General features: G+C 44.8%; 1 protein-coding gene across 2 annotated transcripts in view; it reads right to left on the bottom strand.

Moving 5' to 3' along the window:
- MDN1 (midasin AAA ATPase 1) overlaps positions 1-18,311 on the bottom strand; it is a 217,815-nt gene that overhangs the window by 22,737 nt on the left and 176,767 nt on the right. For both annotated transcript variants that reach the window (XM_083177044.1, XM_083177045.1), the window contains exons 81-88: positions 13,141-13,281; positions 12,591-12,763; positions 11,472-11,633; positions 10,756-10,893; positions 10,099-10,234; positions 9,574-9,752; positions 9,083-9,226; positions 45-195 (exon numbers count right to left, since the gene is read on the bottom strand). In XM_083177044.1, coding sequence (XP_083033170.1) covers positions 45-195; positions 9,083-9,226; positions 9,574-9,752; positions 10,099-10,234; positions 10,756-10,893; positions 11,472-11,633; positions 12,591-12,763; positions 13,141-13,281 — 1,224 coding nt within the window. The remainder of the gene's footprint in view (positions 1-44; positions 196-9,082; positions 9,227-9,573; positions 9,753-10,098; positions 10,235-10,755; positions 10,894-11,471; positions 11,634-12,590; positions 12,764-13,140; positions 13,282-18,311) is intronic.

Genomic DNA, 18,311 nt, shown 5'->3' with positions numbered 1-18,311 from the left:
TTTTAAATGTCTGCATAAAGTAGAGACTGTACTATTCGGTATACCTTCACCGTCTTTCTCATCTTGTTCATCACCACTGGCTTTTCCCTCATCAGTTTCTAAATTCAAGTCATCAGGAAGGTCCAGTGCTTCTAGTTCTTGTTGGGTGTCCTGTTTACCGTGATAAGGATCCACTTCGTTCTCATCATATTCACGCTGCAACAAATAAGGCAACCAAGACAATAAAGGCATTTTATTATTATTATTATAATTGTATTTATAAGGCGCCACAAGTGTTTCGCAGCACCATACAAAGGAACAATGCAGGGAGACAAAACTTGGCATAACATTGAATAAATAACAAAAATAGAGTACAAATAAAGAGCACCAAAGTTCAATACACATTACAGCTTAAATAGTAGTGAGGACTCAATCAACATACTATAAGAGGCTTGAGGCCAATGATGGAGATGAGTATGTGGACGAAGATGGTCACTGAGTGTTGGAGAGCTGTGAGTGAAATGTGAAGAGAAGAGGGCTTTGACAAAAGGAGGGAGGAGGGCCCTGCTCGGAGGAGCTTACAGTCTAGTAGTTGACACACATCACAGAACAATTAAACAAGGACATTTTGGGGGGTGGTTACGGTATAATGGGTCAACAAGTGACTAGGGTTGACAACTGAAAACGGTTGACATTACATAGGTCAACTTGAGGTTTTTACTTTTTTGGGTGTCTATGTCGACATGGACAACGTATAGGTGTACCACGACTGCTCGTCATGCTTCGGGCACACTATTATAGTCTCATCCTACTGTATGCCCACTTAGATATGAACCAAGTCAGACAACACCTAAAAAAAAAAAAAATGTGAAAGACTCATGTGGACCATGTCCATGCCAACCTTAAGCTTGTGTTGACTGTCTGCCAACACCGCTCTAGGGTAGATCGACCATTTTCAGGTGTCGACCATTAGTAGTCAACCTAGTGACGGACTACCTAGAAATTTTCGACCCAGGGACCGCATACCATCGCCACAAAGTCCTTTACTTTTTTTTTTGTCCAAAATGATTTTTGTTGACAGGAAAAATCCTTACAATACAGAAATGGGTACTTATGTAGTATCTGGGCGTCCGATTTAGAAATCGGATCGGATCGCATCGCATGCGACCAAATCGTATGCGATGGTCAAGATTTTTCCATAGGATTTAATGTTAAAATGGTCTGAGTCCATTTTAACATACAATTCAATGGGAAAAAGGGGTCCTTTTCCTTTCCCCACTATCCAAGTGGGCATGGAGTTGGATATAAACCTGTGGCGAGCGTAGCGAGCCACCGAGCCCAAAGCGTGGCGAGCGTAGCGAGCCCCGCGAGGGGACACAGAATACTTTTTAAGAAATATGCGTCCTCTCGCCACGCTATATAAAATCAACTCTATGCCCACTTGGATAGTGGGGAAATGAACAGGACCTTCTTAACATTGAATCCTATGCAAAATCGCATCGAATCGCATCGCATCTGATTGTATGCCTTAAGGTAAGGCATACAATTACAAAATCGGACGCCCAGATACTACATAAGTACCCAGAAATGCATTGATCAAATAATACAATGAATTCAATTTAAGACAGTAACAAAGATTCAAGTAGGACATATTGCAGGTTCATTAATATAGCAAGGACTGGACAAAGGGAAGAATTCACTGGGAATAATCAGGCGCTTTGACAATGAGCTGATCCTTCAATATAAGCAGCTGCCTGGGTGGGAGGGCAGTCACTCAGAGGCGTAACTATCATCCCGCAGCCCCCGCAGTGGCGGGGAGGCGCTGAGGGTATGTGGGCGCCGGGGGGGGGGGGGGGGGAAGGGGCTGTCTGGCTGCCTGTGTGCACCGTTCGGGTCCCAGCTCTCCCGGCTATTGCCACAGCGCTGCTCTCACCGATACAAAAAGTGACACTTGGAAAATGGCTGCCCCCATACCTAAGACAGTTTTTCGTCTGCTGTATGGGGGCAGCCATTTTCCAAGTGTCACTTTCGTTAGCAGCATTAGCCGGGAGAGCCGGGACCCGGCGCGGACGGATGCGGCCCAAGGTAAAATACACACGCACACAAACACACACACACTCTCTCCCCTCAATCCCCCCCCCCCCCCCCCCGCGCACAGGGGGGCGCACAATTATTAGTTACGCCGAGTCACTTCCCACTCATAGAAAAGGAGAAAAGGTACTCGCACAAGGCGGGTTTTAGGCTGCGCTTATGTCAATGAATAAACCCAATAGATTTGAAAAAGGTACAAATTTTACTGTTTAAAAATGCATATAAAGTACAATATTACATATGTAGCAATAAAACAATTAATAATGATAACTGAATAAAAATGGGAATAGGTGGGGAATAAAAGTAAATTGGAATTAATGAAATAAAAAGTTGTCCCGCCTCAATGGACATTGTGAAATGAAATTTTTTTGTGATCACTTATTTTTTGGAGAACAGGTAAGTGCACTTTACCAACAGAATATTCTGGATCCTTTTGGAAGATAGTTTGGAGCTGGAAAGTCCTCACGATGTGTGCGGCTGCATGAATTGCCGCTGGAGGAGCAGTGGATCGCTGGATAGATTCAGTCCTCTATTGTGGGGTGTGAGAACGGATGATGGATGTCTCGAACACCGGAGGTTTGTAACTGAAGCGATATAATCAAATAAGGTTCCAGCAGTTGAATCAGATGTGGCTTCCGTGCCCAAGGAATATAACCTCACTGGTTTGGATGTTGTTGCCAGGGGTGTATTGTAGCACGGTGTCCGCCTTGAATGATGTCCAGATGGAAAACGGTGGATAAATGTCCACAATGGAATGGAGCGTCACAGCAATGTCCAGAGGCTGGGGGGGGGGGGAAATCATTTAACGCGTTTCACTGCGTCCTGCAGCTTTATCAAAGGTGTGGGGGACTGTGTACCTGGTTCAGGTATATATACCTTTCTTAATGAGAAGATTGATGCACCTTGCTCTACACCACTCTGGGTCCCATTTACCTTTACCTTTGATAAAGCTGCAGGACGCAGTGAAACGCGTTAGGTGATTTCCCCCCCAGCCTCTGGACATTGCTGTGACGCTCCATTCCATTGTGGACATTTATCCACCGTTTTCCATCTGGACATCATTCAAGGCGGACACCGTGCTCCAATACACCCCTGGCAACAACATCCAAACCAGTGAGGTTATATTCCTTGGGCACGGAAGCCACATCTGATTCAACTGCTGGAACCTTATTTGATTATATCGCTTCAGTTACAAACCTCCGGTGTTCGAGACATCCATCATCCGTTCTCACACCCCACAATAGAGGACTGAATCTATCCAGCGATCCACTGCTCCTCCAGCGGCAATTCATGCAGCCGCACACATCGTGAGGACTTTCCAGCTCCAAACTATCTTCCAAAAGGATCCAGAATATTCTGTTGGTAAAGTGCACTCACCTGTTCTCCAAAAAATAAGTGATCACAAAAAAAATTCATTTCACAATGTCCATTGAGGCGGGACAACTTTTTATTTCATTTCATTAATTCCAATTTACTTTTATTCCCCACCTATTCCCATTTTTATTAAGTTATCATTATTAATTGTTTTATTGCTACATATGTAATATTGTACTTAATATGCATTTTTAAACAGTAAAATTTGTACCTTTTTCAAATCTATTGGGTTTATTCATTGACATAAGCGCAGCCTAAAACCCGCCTTGTGCGAGTACCTTTTCTCAAGGACTGGACAAAATCAGACCACATTAACACAATATTGAAATGGAGGATCATTACTTAATGATTCTAGAAGGTACCATGAGGTATGTGAAAAAGGGCCATTTTCAATAATTGGGAGCATTTGAAGGACAAAGAAATCTGGGGAAGGAAATCATTTTTTTTACAAGTAGCATCTACCCATGTAAGGACAGAGGTAGATGAGCCCATCTAGCAAAATCAGCAATTGTTCTAGACCACAGTGGTTCATAGTTTAATGAATATAGCAGAAAAGGGATGTGAGAGAATTTTTATGAACAGATAAGTAATCTCAATTCTAAGGGCCCATTTAATAGGGAAGGACTTATCCCAGCCTAATTTTGCATCTGGAAAGAAGGCTAGTGCTTCGGATTTAGTGTAATTTAGTTTAACTCTCCCCCACCCACTTTTTCAGGAGTAGTAGCAGTATTCGGATTGCCTGTATGGGGTTAGACATGTTCAATAACAGGTCATCAGCGAAAGCAGATATCTTGAGTTCTGTATGTGCCAACTGGACACCCCTCCATCCTTTATTAGCCAAGAAATGCCTAAGAAGTGGTTCTAGGGTTGTATTGAACAGTAAGTAAGACTGGTACCCCTAAATAATTGAAAGCAATTGGTATTTCAGCGGTTAATAGTTAGAAATGCAGAGGGAGTGTGATATAAAGTTTGAGACATGGATAAAGTACGAACCACAGTTTTGGGCCTGAAATAAAGCCGTTAAATACTGCCATGTCACCTGGTCAAAGGCCTGATCTGCATCACAACTGAGAACTATTGTGTCTCTACTTTGGGTTTGAGGAGTAACATGGCCATGAGTAGGGACTGAACATTATGTACTGAATGGTGGTTCCTAAGGAACCCTGTGTGTTGTGGTAGTAGAAGGGAAGGCAAGACCATTTGGAGGCGATAGGCTATAATTTTTGTAAAGATTCCAGATCCCGATTAAGGAGAGATATGGCCTGTAAGAGGACTCCAAGGTGGGGTCCTTATTGGGTATCGGTAGAACTATGATCCGTGCTTCATTAAAAGAAGCAGGGGCAGGATGTCCAGTGAGAATTGAGTCGTATAATTTTACCAAGTTCGGGGTAACATGGTCAGTCAGCATCTTATAATAAGCCGAGAGGCCATCTGGGCCAGAGGTTTTATGTGAAGGCAGAGATTTGCTAAAGTTATCTACTTCAAAATCAGTGACAAGACGACATCAAAAGATCTCTGTTTTCAAGAGACAATAATAAATAATAGCTTGGTCTAAACATTTTGAGTACTTATGTAATATCTGGGCGCCCGATTTTCATCGCATCGCATGCAATATAGTGGCATACAATTCATGTGATGCGATTTTTCATTGTAGAGACCCGATTTTTAATTGTATAGTCACCCATGGGTGATTTCATACCCCCACTATCCAACTACGCATGGAGTTGATTTTATATACTGTGGCGAGAGCAGCGAGCCCCGCGAGAGGATGCAGAATACATGTAAAGTAATCCGCATCTGCTCGCCACGCTTTGGGCTCGGTGGCTCGCCACACTATATAAAACCAACTCCATGCGTAGCTGGATACCCAATACCCATGGTTGACTATACAATTAAAAATCGTGTCTTTACAATGAAAAATCGCATTGCATGCCTTAAGTAGTGGCATGCAATGAAAAAAATCGGGCGCCCAGATAATACATAAGTACCAAATTTTGTAATATTAAGGGGGTAACCTGGAGGTGCTTGGTATAAAGATTCAAAATAAGTCAAGAAGGTAGTAGATATCTGGGCCTGGTCAGTGGCAATTGTATCATGCTCAGTTTTTATCAAAAAATGGGCTTGTGACCCATGGCTGCCTTAACAATTTAGCTAGGAGCTTACCTGGATGGTTGCCCCATCGAAAAAATGTATCTTTCCTAGATTGGAGCTTTATGTTAGCATGCTCTGTAACCAGTGCAGTAAGCCAATTTGGTGTCTTTGTACAGAGAACGATTTGACTCCAATGGAGAGGCCAGTAATCGGGAATATGTGGAGGAAACCTCAGACGCCGCCAGAATATGGCCTTGGAGTACTGCTTTAGAGGCTTGCCAGAATAAACTAATATCGTCACTATAGAGGGCATTATCTGTGACAGTTAAGAAACGTGCGAGTTTAATGATTTTTAAAATCCTCCGAGTTAGCTAGATGAACGGGGAAACACCAATTAAAGGATTGTGTAACAGCTGTGTTTAAATGTAAACTCAGTTTAATGGAAGCATGGACAGACACTAAAATGTCAGCATTAGAAGCATCCTCCACCCTATGGAGCAATGCATCATCTAACAACCAGTAGTCCAGTCTAGAGAACGTATTGATTGTGGGGATGAGAGAAAAAAGGCAAATTCTCTGGCATCAGGGTTTATAGTGTGTATAAAGTGTCGTCTAAGTACTTTTAAACATAGAAATCTCCCATCTGGGTCTGCCCAATGTTATAGAGTAATTAAGAGACTTCCTAAAAAGGATCAAAACACCCCGGGTCTTAGTCATAAAGGAAGCACTCCTGCATCCCCCTATCCATGTGTCCCTAAGGACATTCGGGTCAGAAGCTTTCCAATGTGTCTCCTGAATAAATGCAAGGTTAGGGTGGAATTTTTTAAGATGGGACAAAACTTTTGGTACTCTTTACCTAGATGGGCGCCCGTCGCGGGCATCGCGGGTACATTTATGTGTGGCCGCGACGCGACCGACGCGATGCCCGCGATTTCCCATTGAAACCAATGTTAAACATGGAAATCGTGTCGGTCGCGTCGCGGCCGGCCATAAATGTGCCCGCGATGCGATGCTCCCGATTTCCCATAGGAATCAATGTTAAAAGGCGCGATGGACCCGATTTTACTGTTAAATGGCTCAATCCACCCGATTTGGCCATAGGAATCAATGTTAAATGGGCCACAGAGCCCATTAACCCTTAAATGTCCCCCCAAATTTTTAACGCCACCCCACGATCCACGCCAACCCGAAGCGTGGCGAGCGCAGCGAGCCCGCGAGGGGCGGCGGTACGCGTCCTCCGACCTTTTCATGCCCTACTATCCACTAGGGCGTGGTGTGAGAATATAATAGTGTGGCGAGCGCAGCGAGCCACCGAGCCCGAAGCGTGGCGAGCCCCGCGAGGGGACGCGGATACCTTCACAGTTATGCGCGTCCCCTCGCGGGCTTCACAGGTGTCCGTGGCGAGGCGGACACCTGTGAAGCCCGCGAGGGGACGCGTCTACCTGTGAAGGTATCCGCGTCCGCTCGCCACGCTTCGGGCTCGGTGGCTCGCCACACTATTATATTCTCACACCACGCCCTAGTGGATAGTAGGGCATGAAAAGGTCGGAGGACGCGTACCGCCGCCCCTCGCGGGCTCGCAGCGCTCGCCACGCTTCGGGTTGGCGTGGATCGTGGGGTGGCGTTAAAAATTTGGGGGGACATTTAAGGGTTAATTTGGCCTATTTGGCCCCAAATCGGGTCCATTGATTTAACAGTAAAATCGCGGTCAATCTGCCGTTTTAACATTGTTCCCTATGGGAAAATCGCGGTGATCGCGGGCATCGCGGCCATCCCGATTTACCCGCGATGCCCGCGATTTTTACCCCCGACGCCCGCGATTTCAATCGCTGGCGCCCAACTAAGTAAAGAGTACCAAACTTTTTTCTCTTAAGCGGTGCACTGAGCCCTTCCACATTCCGAGAGATTAAGGTAAGATTTGTTTTAGTAAAGTTTGACTGTGAAACCGTACTGCCCACCTTAGCAGTCATCCTATTCCCCAGGCAGGGTGGTCAAGTCCTTTACTTTTAAGTGAAATGGAGACACAGACTCCCACTGCCAGAAAGTGTCAACAAAGAGGACATCAATGAACAGAATTACTGAGCAGGCTGGCAAAAATACCCAAAATGGAACTAATGTTGCATTGCTTCTGCGGATTTAAATAATATTAACCTGAAATGTAAGAATCCATAAAGGAAGCCTTGCCCAACATAATACCTGTTCAGCAGGACCTCAAAGATACAATGACTATGAAAATAACAGGCACTGAGAAGGTAGAAACTGACTCAGCTGGCTGTGCATAAACTACCAATTGCCTGGACCATAGCAACCTGGATGGACACCTTCCCAATCACCTCATTGAAACCTGGATACGAAGTGCTCATTTTACAAGTCCTACATTACACTGATGAAGGCACCATTATAGGTGGTGTACTACTGCCTCTGACAATATATGAAAAACAACGCACCAACCATTTCTTGCTAAAGCCAAAAAGAAAAGACAGCAGTCCCCAAATACAGCAAAAGTATATAAGCTAAACTATGTGCAGTGGTCTAGAGGAAGAAACTGAATAGCAACTAACAATAAAATGTTACAGGTCATGTTCAAATGGTTTATGGGAGGTATGTTTAATGAGTAGTATTGCCAAATAAACCCTTTACTTCCTACAATATAAGAAAAGTACTAATTGGGAAGGGAAAACTGGGATAATCTGAGTGACAATTAAAAAGTGCTTTTATGGCATTAGAACAGATTGAGACATTGCGAGAAATACATAGGCTATGCAAGGACTAATGAATATGCGATTTTAGTCCTTAATGTGGCCTTATCTGATCCAGCTAAGTGGAAATAGCTTTCTACATCAGCTGCAATTCTTACCAAGCAAAGAAACACAACCAGGTGAGCAATACTGAAATATCAGGTCTTCATGATGGCACCATTTGCAGCTCAGTCAGAGTTACTATAATATGCTCTGCTATGTACATATACTCAAGTAGGATGTCTAAAGGCCCATACACATTATAAGATTATCTTTACATTTATGGGGAAGAAAATGACAAATCAACCATTTGCTCCCAAAAGCTGGAAAATGGACAAAAGCAGTAATCTGCATAAATGTGATTAACCATTTTTGTCTTTTTACCATGTTTAGGAGCAAATGGTCAATTGTCATTTGCTCCCAAAAATATCCAGATTTTTATTCCAACCAACCAAATTGGAAAGGATCTTATAGTGTGCATGGGGCCTTTACTGAGAGTCCGTGGACACCTCATCAAGAAGCTTTTGACAGAACAAATGAGCTGTTCATACAATGATAAAGATCCAGTGTGAAAATTTGCACACCTGGGAAATCTAGGGCATCTTCAATGTTACAAAAACAAAGATATAAACAAAATACAACTATGAGCCAGAGCCCTGTCTCCTGGGCCTTTGGACACTTGTAAACATACACCTTGCCTGCCTGGGATTAGCTAGCAGAGGAGAGGTTTTATTCTTAAAATCAGCTCGATCTCTTATGTAGTTTAATCCAAAATGGAAAATATAGCCACCCTTCAAAATTGTACATACCTCATCCATCTGCTCATGAACTTTGTCCTTGTGCCCATCCTCTACTTGTTCCTCTTTTGTATCATCTTTTAGGTCCTGCTTCTTTTCATTATCCTGGTTGCTGGCATCTTGGTTGTCATCCTTGGCAACCAAACCCGATTCACCCTGAAATAAATAAGCAAGAGTTTAATCCAAATTGTGCAAGCACATTGTATTATTATATAACTATATGCCCACTTGGATAGCAAAATATGAACAGAGTCTGTCTAAACCAATAAAAAAAAAAAAAAGATGAAAAACTGGTGTAGAGCATTTTATTGTCGACCATGTGCATGTCGACCCAGGGTATGTCGACTATTCTTAGGTGTCAACCTAGACACTATCAACCAATAGTGGTTGTCCTAGTGACAATAAACCTAGACATCATCGAACCAGGTACCAGATACCAACCTGGAAATGGCAAGTATATATGCAGACATACACAAACTAATAACATTTTTGCATATACTTACCATGTCCATTCCCATGCCTGTTTCTTCTGGTTTATCAGTGTCCCCTTCATCCTCCTCTTCCTCGTCATCATCATCTCCCCAGAGTCTTTCATCAAGTTTGTCTGCTTCGGCATCACCAAGATCTCCCATCTGTTTATCCAGATCCTCATTCTCACTGGTGGATTCATTGTCTTCCTCTTCTGCGATACAATTATACACATACAATCAGTTAAACAATTTAAAGTTAAAATCAGCGCAATAAATTGGTCGGTTAGAAACTGATTTATTGACCTTGCAAGTAAATAAACCAAGGTGATAAACCGTAGACCATGTACAATTGGGAAACATTAAAGTCACAAAGAAATGAATTAAGTTAAATAATCATCAGTGTTGCCATAATTGTTCACCATCTAGTGTTTAAAGAACTGAACTTATTGACTGTCCCCTGCAGCCTCAGCATAAATAAATAACCAGATCATTACCATCTCACTATCAAAGCATTTACCTTTCACTTCATAAAGATACATTTAGAATTTGGTATAGTACCTGGCTTTTCTCCATCATGCATTTTCCCATCAAAATCCTCAGACATTTCAATGGCATTATCTTCTTCCTTCACATCGGGCTTAGAGTCAGGATCCTCCTTTTCTTTCTCCTGGCCTTTTTTCAATGTGTCTTCAACCTATAAAAAATCCATACAGTTTTAGGGAGGCTTATACCAGATGCATGTGCAGTGTATAAATATTCCTGTTTTCCCTAAGCACCAAGGCAAAGCTGGAAGCACTAGCGATGACAGATATGAACTCAGATGCTGGAGTGGGGGAGTGAATCCCTGCCAGAGATCACAGAGCATCAGCTTAGGGCTGATGCCTGGTCTCTCTTATCCAGGCCGGCTCCACTGGCATGCATGACATCTCTCAAACATCGCGCAATCTCTTCTGCAGCTCAGAGACAATGCCAAAAGCGGCTTAAAACAATAGAAGCAGGTGTCTGTACGTGCCACTGACCATTCATACATTACCCAAGCACATCGGCGTGCTACCTTAAAGCCCACAGCACTGATATTGCCAGGTGCATAGCACACACCACCACAGTAATACATGGGGGAGAAGTGGGATCATCGCATATAGCAGACGCTGAAACACTTCCCCCTATAATGACCAATACATCTCTCCCTATAACATGGTACACAAATGGTCATACCTGATCTTCATTTTCTATTTTTTCGCTCACGTCCTTCATGCCTTCTCCTTCCCCTATTCCTCCATCTTCATTCTCATGGAACTGTACAGCTCCCTCACCTGCGCTTTCCTCAAGTAGTTCTTTGGGAAGGCAGAACCCCTGTAAGATGAGCACTGATTTTCATATCATAACACACAACTATTTACAGGAGATTGGAGGAACCCTCAGACATGCTCATTAATTACATTTGAAATTAAAACGCAGCATGTGATGAAAAGTGTTTAGGTAAACCTCAGTATTTATTAGATCATGGAACAAGGTCTATTGTGAGGTACAGGGCCCTTATACCATAGACTGGAAAATAGACAGATGAGCACTGGTACCAGAACAGTTTTTCTACACACTGTCATATAACAGAAGGGCATTAAGCACCTTTTTGCATGTAGCCGTATTCAGTAGAGGTAGGATACCAAACTATGGTACAATCCTCTTATCCCAGAAATCTGAAGTCCCCAGCACTAGAGATCATGGATTTTTATTTTCTATAAGTGTGCACAAGCTTCTCCAGAATAAAATGCTGTATTATTACACATTTGCATTATATCACCTTTGTATCAGTAGCAGTTTATACAAATATTCTAATTAGAATCCTATAGCAAATATATTTTATATTAAAAGTATACATATTACAATTTGTGTCTTACACATTACTTGCTGTGGTGAAAGCAAGGACTTACCTTCTGAGCAAGCTCTGTAAATAAGTGGGTCAGAACAGAGAGCAGTTTCCCTGTAGCCCTGTGTGTTGCCAGTGACACAGTGAGGTAAAACAGGAGGAGGTCGGAATAGGCAGACAGCATTGGCAATAGTCTGACAAGTAATCCGCAGCACTGATTGAAAAACTGGAAAACAGGAAACTAGTTACAAAACACTCAATGACATGGCCAACGTATTTATACACAGGGCTAATATAGTTACACATGTCCATGACATTTCCACTTCTATCCTCATCTCAACACAGGTCTATTGAACAAGCAGTTCCAGCAATTAAATACATTGTCCTTTGTATTTTTTTTGTATTTTATGTAGTCCACCCATTAAACAATTCAAACTGGTACACACATACCAATGCACCATTCCACCTGTAACTCAATTAGCAATACCTATTATAAAACACAAATCCGGTTGCATACTTAACTCCATATAAAGCAAGACTGCAACCTTAATGACCTGTTTCTAGCAGAATATGAGTGGGGCTCAACCTATAGAGATACCACAAGACTGGGGAGGATGAGCCCGACTCATCCTCCTCAGCAAGAAGGAAACCCCCCCCCCCCCCCCCCCCCCCCCCCAAACTTTGAACTCTCTCCCTACCAGTTCTAGAAACCAGCAGGGATCCCATGCAGCCACTGTGTCATACTGGGAAGTACTTTTGGTTGTGCTAGTTCTTTTTAGAAAAGAGACTTAGGGGGTTATTCTGGTCTGTTCGCCCGCATGTGAATTCACATTCAAGCGCAATGTTTTTTTAAATATGTGCATATGCATACACAGGGTGCAAGCGGCCACGGCGAACACTGCAGGCAGCCGCGCACATGGGAACGCCCAGCGTTTCATGGGCTTCCCCATGAAATTGCTGGGCGTTCCCATGGTAATCACTCAGTGACGTGGGTGCCGAAGGCGGGCAACTGACATCACACGCAGCGCAGAATGACACGCAGCGCTGCATGTTAACCAGAATAAGGTCCGTAGCTTTGTAGTAACACAGGTGTTTTGGACTTATCAGGGTATGAGGCATCATTTATCTTTAAACATCAGATAGGACAGTTAGGAAGTCACAGAAACAAGAACAGGGTGCTGACCATGTGTTTGTCCTTTATACAGTCCTCTCCGTAGGCCTTAAGTCGTTCAAAAAGCTCAGAAACAGCAGATATAATTGTTTGTACATCCAACGCCTTCAAATCTTGGCAAAGGTCTTCAGTCAGCAATGTGGTAATGAGGCCTTGCTGGAGCTGGTGCTCTGCATGCTCTTCCACTACAGAAAACCACAGAAAACAAGTTATACAAAACAAAGGTGCCTACAAAAAGATATGCGATGGGGACAATCATTATGTGGAAAATGCAAATATCCACCACCACCCCCCTGGGATGCAGCATACCCAACCTTCGCTAATTAACCAAAATGTCAGGCTCAGCATGCCTCCGGTCCCAAAGGTCCATATTCAAGGACCATTGAAGTGATGGGACTCAGCAGAGTGCTGTGACACCAATGTCGTGTGAGTGAGTGGCCCTGTTAATGACAAGAAGTTCCACTGCAAATGCTTCAGTGGCACAGGTTGACCAGAACCGGCCTTGGTAACATTAAGTTAATAACAGTACTTGCACAAACAGTATATCTGGCAGATATATTACCTCCATCCTCAGTCTTTACAGGCTCTTGCTTTTCCTTCTCATCCTTTATAAGTCTCTGTATGGCACATAAAATACTTTTGATAGCAGATTCCACGTGCCCTGAGTAATTTTGAACATATTCTTCATCGGATTCCTTGTTTCCTATTGATACATTAAATGTGGTTAATGTCAGGCAACAAACAAGTAACGGAACATTTAAAGCATGATATTACACAGTGAGACTGGACAAACAAAGCTACACCTGCTATAACAGTACAGAATGCATGCTATGGATCTATTTGTACTGTGTTTAGGGATACAGCCAGTGAAGGAGCAGCTCACCATTGGGACTAAAGCAGAAAGGCCTAGTTGAAGAAGAATGTACAGATTCCAGTAAGCTTCCATGAAGCAAAGAATGACACGGTCCAGTAAGTCATCAAATATTTCTCATTCACAACCGGGGAAAAAATTTTCTCCCGTCTACAGATGTGTTTTCACTTACATCTAACTCTCTTTCGCATGAAACAGCCCTTCTAGTCGTGTCACTTGGAAGCGCTTTTTTTGCAACTTTTCTGTTAAAAGTGGATTTTGGTCCTACCTGTAAAATCCTTTTTTCTGAATCCATGGTGGACACTGGGACAGTGGGGTGTGGGTGGAGCTTCAGCTACAGGCACCAAGGAGATTATATTTCTTTGAGTGCAGCCCAGGCTCCTCCTCCTCCACGCCCCCTACAGGCTTCAGTTTGTTCAACAGCTAGCCATAAAGGAACAGGAAGAGAAAGAGAAAAAGGAAACCATGCAACCAGAAGGAGGAAAAAAGGTTTCCGAAGGAACCCCCCTATTGCCAGCACTGTGCGTGAGGGTGGGCGCCCAGTGTCCACCATGGATTCAGAAAAAAGGATTTTACAGGTAGGACCAAAATCCACTTTTTTCTATCATACCAATGGTGGTCACTGGGACAGTGGGACGTCCCAAAGCTGTCCCTTTACGGGAGGGAACGCACCTGAGCTGCACTGAGAACACGGCACCCAAAAGCAGAAACTGCTGTGGCGAACGTGTCAAATTGGTAAAAACTAAGGAAAGTATGTGACCAAGAGGCCACATGACACAGCTGCTCTGCAGAGGTCTCCTGCAGAGCCACCCAACTGGGTTCTCCTGCACGAGTAGAATAGGCCTGAAGAGACCAAGGAACTGGCATATGCGAAGACAAATACGCCTGTTTGATAGAGAGGTGCCGCCAGCGGGCCCAAGTTTGCTATAACGTCAGGCCGCATCAAACACCACAAAACAAAGCATTTGTATGCGCATGGCCGCATCAAACAACACAAGCATTTGAATTGCTGATGTCTGTAGTTCGACCAACGGAGCCATAGAGCTCTGACAACAGTTAAAGAACAAAGTTCTGGAGAGTCCTCTGAAGGAGAAAAGACTGGGAGTACGATTTCCTGATACATAGGAAATCGAGCAATAACTTTAGGTAGGAACTCCATGCGGGTACAGAGAACCGCCCTATCAGGACAAAAACCCCGATAAGGCGAAACGTGTGATAAGACTTTTCCAAGAGAGCCACTTGAAACCTCAGGATCCAGGGGGTCCAATGGAGAGCGCTGGAAGGCCGACAATACTAATCGCAGGCCCCCAGGCTAGATAGGTGGCACAAAGGAAGTCTGTATATGAAGCAATTCCTGGAAAAAAAAAAAAAAGGTCTGGGTCGGAATCCTTTTGGCTCGCCCGCCTTGAAAGAGGACGGAAATTGATGAACCCTGTACCTTGAGGAAGGCTAATCTCAAGGCCAGATCCAGACCGAACCGTAAAAAGCCAATGCCCTAGACAAATAGAAGTCTTGTGGCTCAAATCCCGTAACTGAACACCAATGGTAAATGGTTTGCCACACCCGATAATAAATTCGGGATGAGGATGGCGTTCTTTCCGCGATCACAGGACCACCACAGGAGGAAGACCCTTAGTCCTCAGGAGTTCTATGTCAAGAGCCACGCCGGTAAAGCCAACCTGGGAATATCCGGGTGCAGGCACAGACTCTACAATAGCACCTCAAGGGAGGCCGCTGAGGAGGCACCACAGAAATGGCGAGGAGGTCTACGAACCAAGCCCTCTGAGGCCAGTATGGGGCCAGGAGAAAAACCACTGCTGATCTGTGATGCTGAAGCCTGCGATTAAATCACGAGGCCATCAGGTCTATCTGTGGGAGGCCCCAGTGATCTATTAACAACTGGAAATTGTCCTTGTAGAGAGCCCACTCGCCTGAATGTGTCGGCTGAGAAACTCAGCTAAACCATTTTTCACTTCTGGGATGTGTACCACAGACAGTGCAAGAAGATGGTGGTCTGCCCAGTAAAGGATCAGAAGCACTGCTCTCATGGCGGCCATGCTCCCAGTCCCACCCTGGTGAATGATATACGCCACTGCCATGGCGTTGCTCAACTGGTCTCTCTCTCTGTCTCGAACAGAACCAGGCGAGGGGCACAGGTCAGCGCCCGAAAAGGGCTAGGAGCTCCATAATGTTTATGTTGAAGCCTGGCTTATTCTCTAAACACCCAAGCCTGCAAGGAGAAGCTACAGAGGAACGCTTCCTAACCTCTAAGACTCGCATTGGTCATTTCAAGTGTACAGTCTTGAATGGAGAACTGACTTCCCTTCCAAAGGATTGGAGGAATAAAACCACCAAAGAAAAAACTTTTGGGGTTTCGAGGTCTATTGGAGAATGGTTCCAATGGCGGAGCATCTCCAGTTGCAGAGGTGTGTAGTGTAGACTGGAAAATTCTGTAATTTCACAACAGAACACCAGCTTCCCCAGGACCGTTCTGCATCGGTAAAGAGGGATTTTGTACTTACCGTAAATCCTTTTCTCCGAGTCCACAGGTGTCACTGGAGTTACACTGGGGAATAGAAGGCGACCACAGGGAGCATTGGCACTTTCAATAAAAGATTAGGGTGGCTAACTCCTCCCCTTCTACTTCCCCTCCAGGTCAGTCATAAAGGTTGTGCCCGGAAGGGAGCAGGAAGATAAAACACACTTCCGAAGAGGAGGTTAATACCACATACAATCATTCAATACAAGATGAAAGAAAGAACAGTGGAAAAACACTGAAAGTTTCAAACAAACACAGTCAACAGACAATGTAACATATGTAACTTATTATATAATTATATATATATATATGTAACTTATTATATAATTATATATATATATATATATAGATAATTATATATATATATATATATATATATATATATATATATATATATATATATATATATATATATATATATATATATATATATATATATATATATATATATATAACCCTGGTAACCCAGCAGGGAAACTCCAAGGTAATGGCCCCTGCAGGACCTAGGCCCTGAGGCAACTTTAAAGAGAACAGCGCTGCGGTGGGCGTCCAGTGACACCTGTGGACTCGGAGAAAAGGATTTACGGTAAGTACAAAATCCCTCTTTCTCCTTCATCCACTAGGTGTCACTGGAGTTACACTGGGGACGTCCCAGAGCCCTCAATCCCGGGTGGGAGAGCGCTGAGAACCGCTTAACACCCTGCGGCCAAACACTGAAGCAGTAGCCGCAAAGGTATCAAACCTGTAGAACCTAACGAAGGTTCTGCAGCCAGACCAGGTAGCCGCTCGGCAGAGCTGCTGTAGAGAAACCCCTCGGGCAGCCGCCCAAGAGGATCCCACGACCTGGTTGAATGCGCTGTAATGCAACCAGGAGGAATCCGTGAAGAGGTAACGTAGGCCTGACGTATAGTTAACCTAATCCACCTGGACAGCGTCTGTTTAGAGGCTGGCCATCCACGACGCACCAGGTCGTAGGTCACAAACAGCGCCTCAGACTTCCTGATAGAGGCTGTACGGGCTACATAAATTCTTAGAGCCCTAACCACATCCAAGGATCTCGCCACCTGGGAATCCTCTGGAAAGGCAGGAACCACGATGGGCTGGTTCAGATGAAAAGCCGATACCACCTTTGGGAGGAAGGCCAGACTGGTACGGAGCTCCGCTCTGTCAGGATGAAACTGTAGAAACAGGGAGCGACAAGAAAGAGCCCCCAGTTCGGATACACGCCTGGCAGAAGCCAGAGCCAACAGAAGTATGACCTTCCAGGTAAGGTAGCGAAGGTCTACCTCCTCCAGGGGCTCAAAAACAGAGGACTGAAGGTACTCCAGCACCAAGTCCAAGTCCCAGGGAGCCGTTGGAGGACGAATGGGAGGCTGTAACCGAAGCACCCCCTGAAAGAAGGTTTGAACCTCAGGAAGAAAAGCTAACTTCTTCTGAAAAAAGATAGAGAGAGCTGAGACCTGAACTTTTAGAGTATTCAGCCTCAGCCCTGCCGACAAACCTTCCTGCAGAAAAAGGAGAAGTCTCGCCTTTTTGAACAGGCATGTAGAGACTCCACGCCTCTCACACCAAGCCACATAGGAGCGCCATATCCTGTGGTAGTGTGCTGATGTAACCTCTTTCCTGGCGCGAAGCATGGTGGGTATAACTGCTCTAGGTATACCTGCCCTCCTCAGGATGGACCTCTCAGCAGCCACGCCGTCAAATGCAGACGACCTAAATCTGGGAAGATGAAGGGTCCCTGGCTGTGAAGGTCTTCCTGAAGAGGTAGAGGCCACGGCTCGTCTATCAGCATAGCTGTCAGACTGGTGTACCAAGACCGACGAGGCCAATCTGGAGCCACCAGCAGGGCCGTGACCCCCTCTCTCCGGATCTGCTGAAGTACTCGGGGTATCAGCGGAAATGGCGGGAATAGGTACACATACTGGAAGGGCCAAGGGGCCACCAGTGCGTCTACGCCCTCTGCCTGAGGATCTCGTGTTCTAGCGAAGAACCGGGGAAGTTGGAAATTGTGGCGGGACGTCATCAGGTCCACTTGGGGACAGCCCCAGCGATGTACCAGCTTCTGAAAGACTTGAGGGTGCAAGCACCACTCTCCCTGATGAACGTCCCGCCGACTTAGAAAGTCTGCCTCCCAGTTCTCCACTCCTGAGATGAACACGGCTGACAGGGCTAGGGCATGGGTCTCTGCCCAGACCAGGAACCTGCTGACCTCCTTCATGGCTGCGCAACTGCGGGTTCCTCCCTGCTTGTTGATGTACGCAACAGTCGTGGAGTTGTCGGACTGCACACAAACAGCTTTTCCCTGGAGAAGAGGTCTGGC

Source organism: Crinia signifera, chromosome 3 (genome assembly GCF_055691185.1).
Source record: "Crinia signifera chromosome 3, ASM5569118v1, whole genome shotgun sequence".
NCBI lineage: Eukaryota > Metazoa > Chordata > Amphibia > Anura > Myobatrachidae > Crinia > Crinia signifera.
Note: the sequence above shows the minus strand (reverse complement) of the source record. Positions and strands in the feature narration are given on the sequence as shown.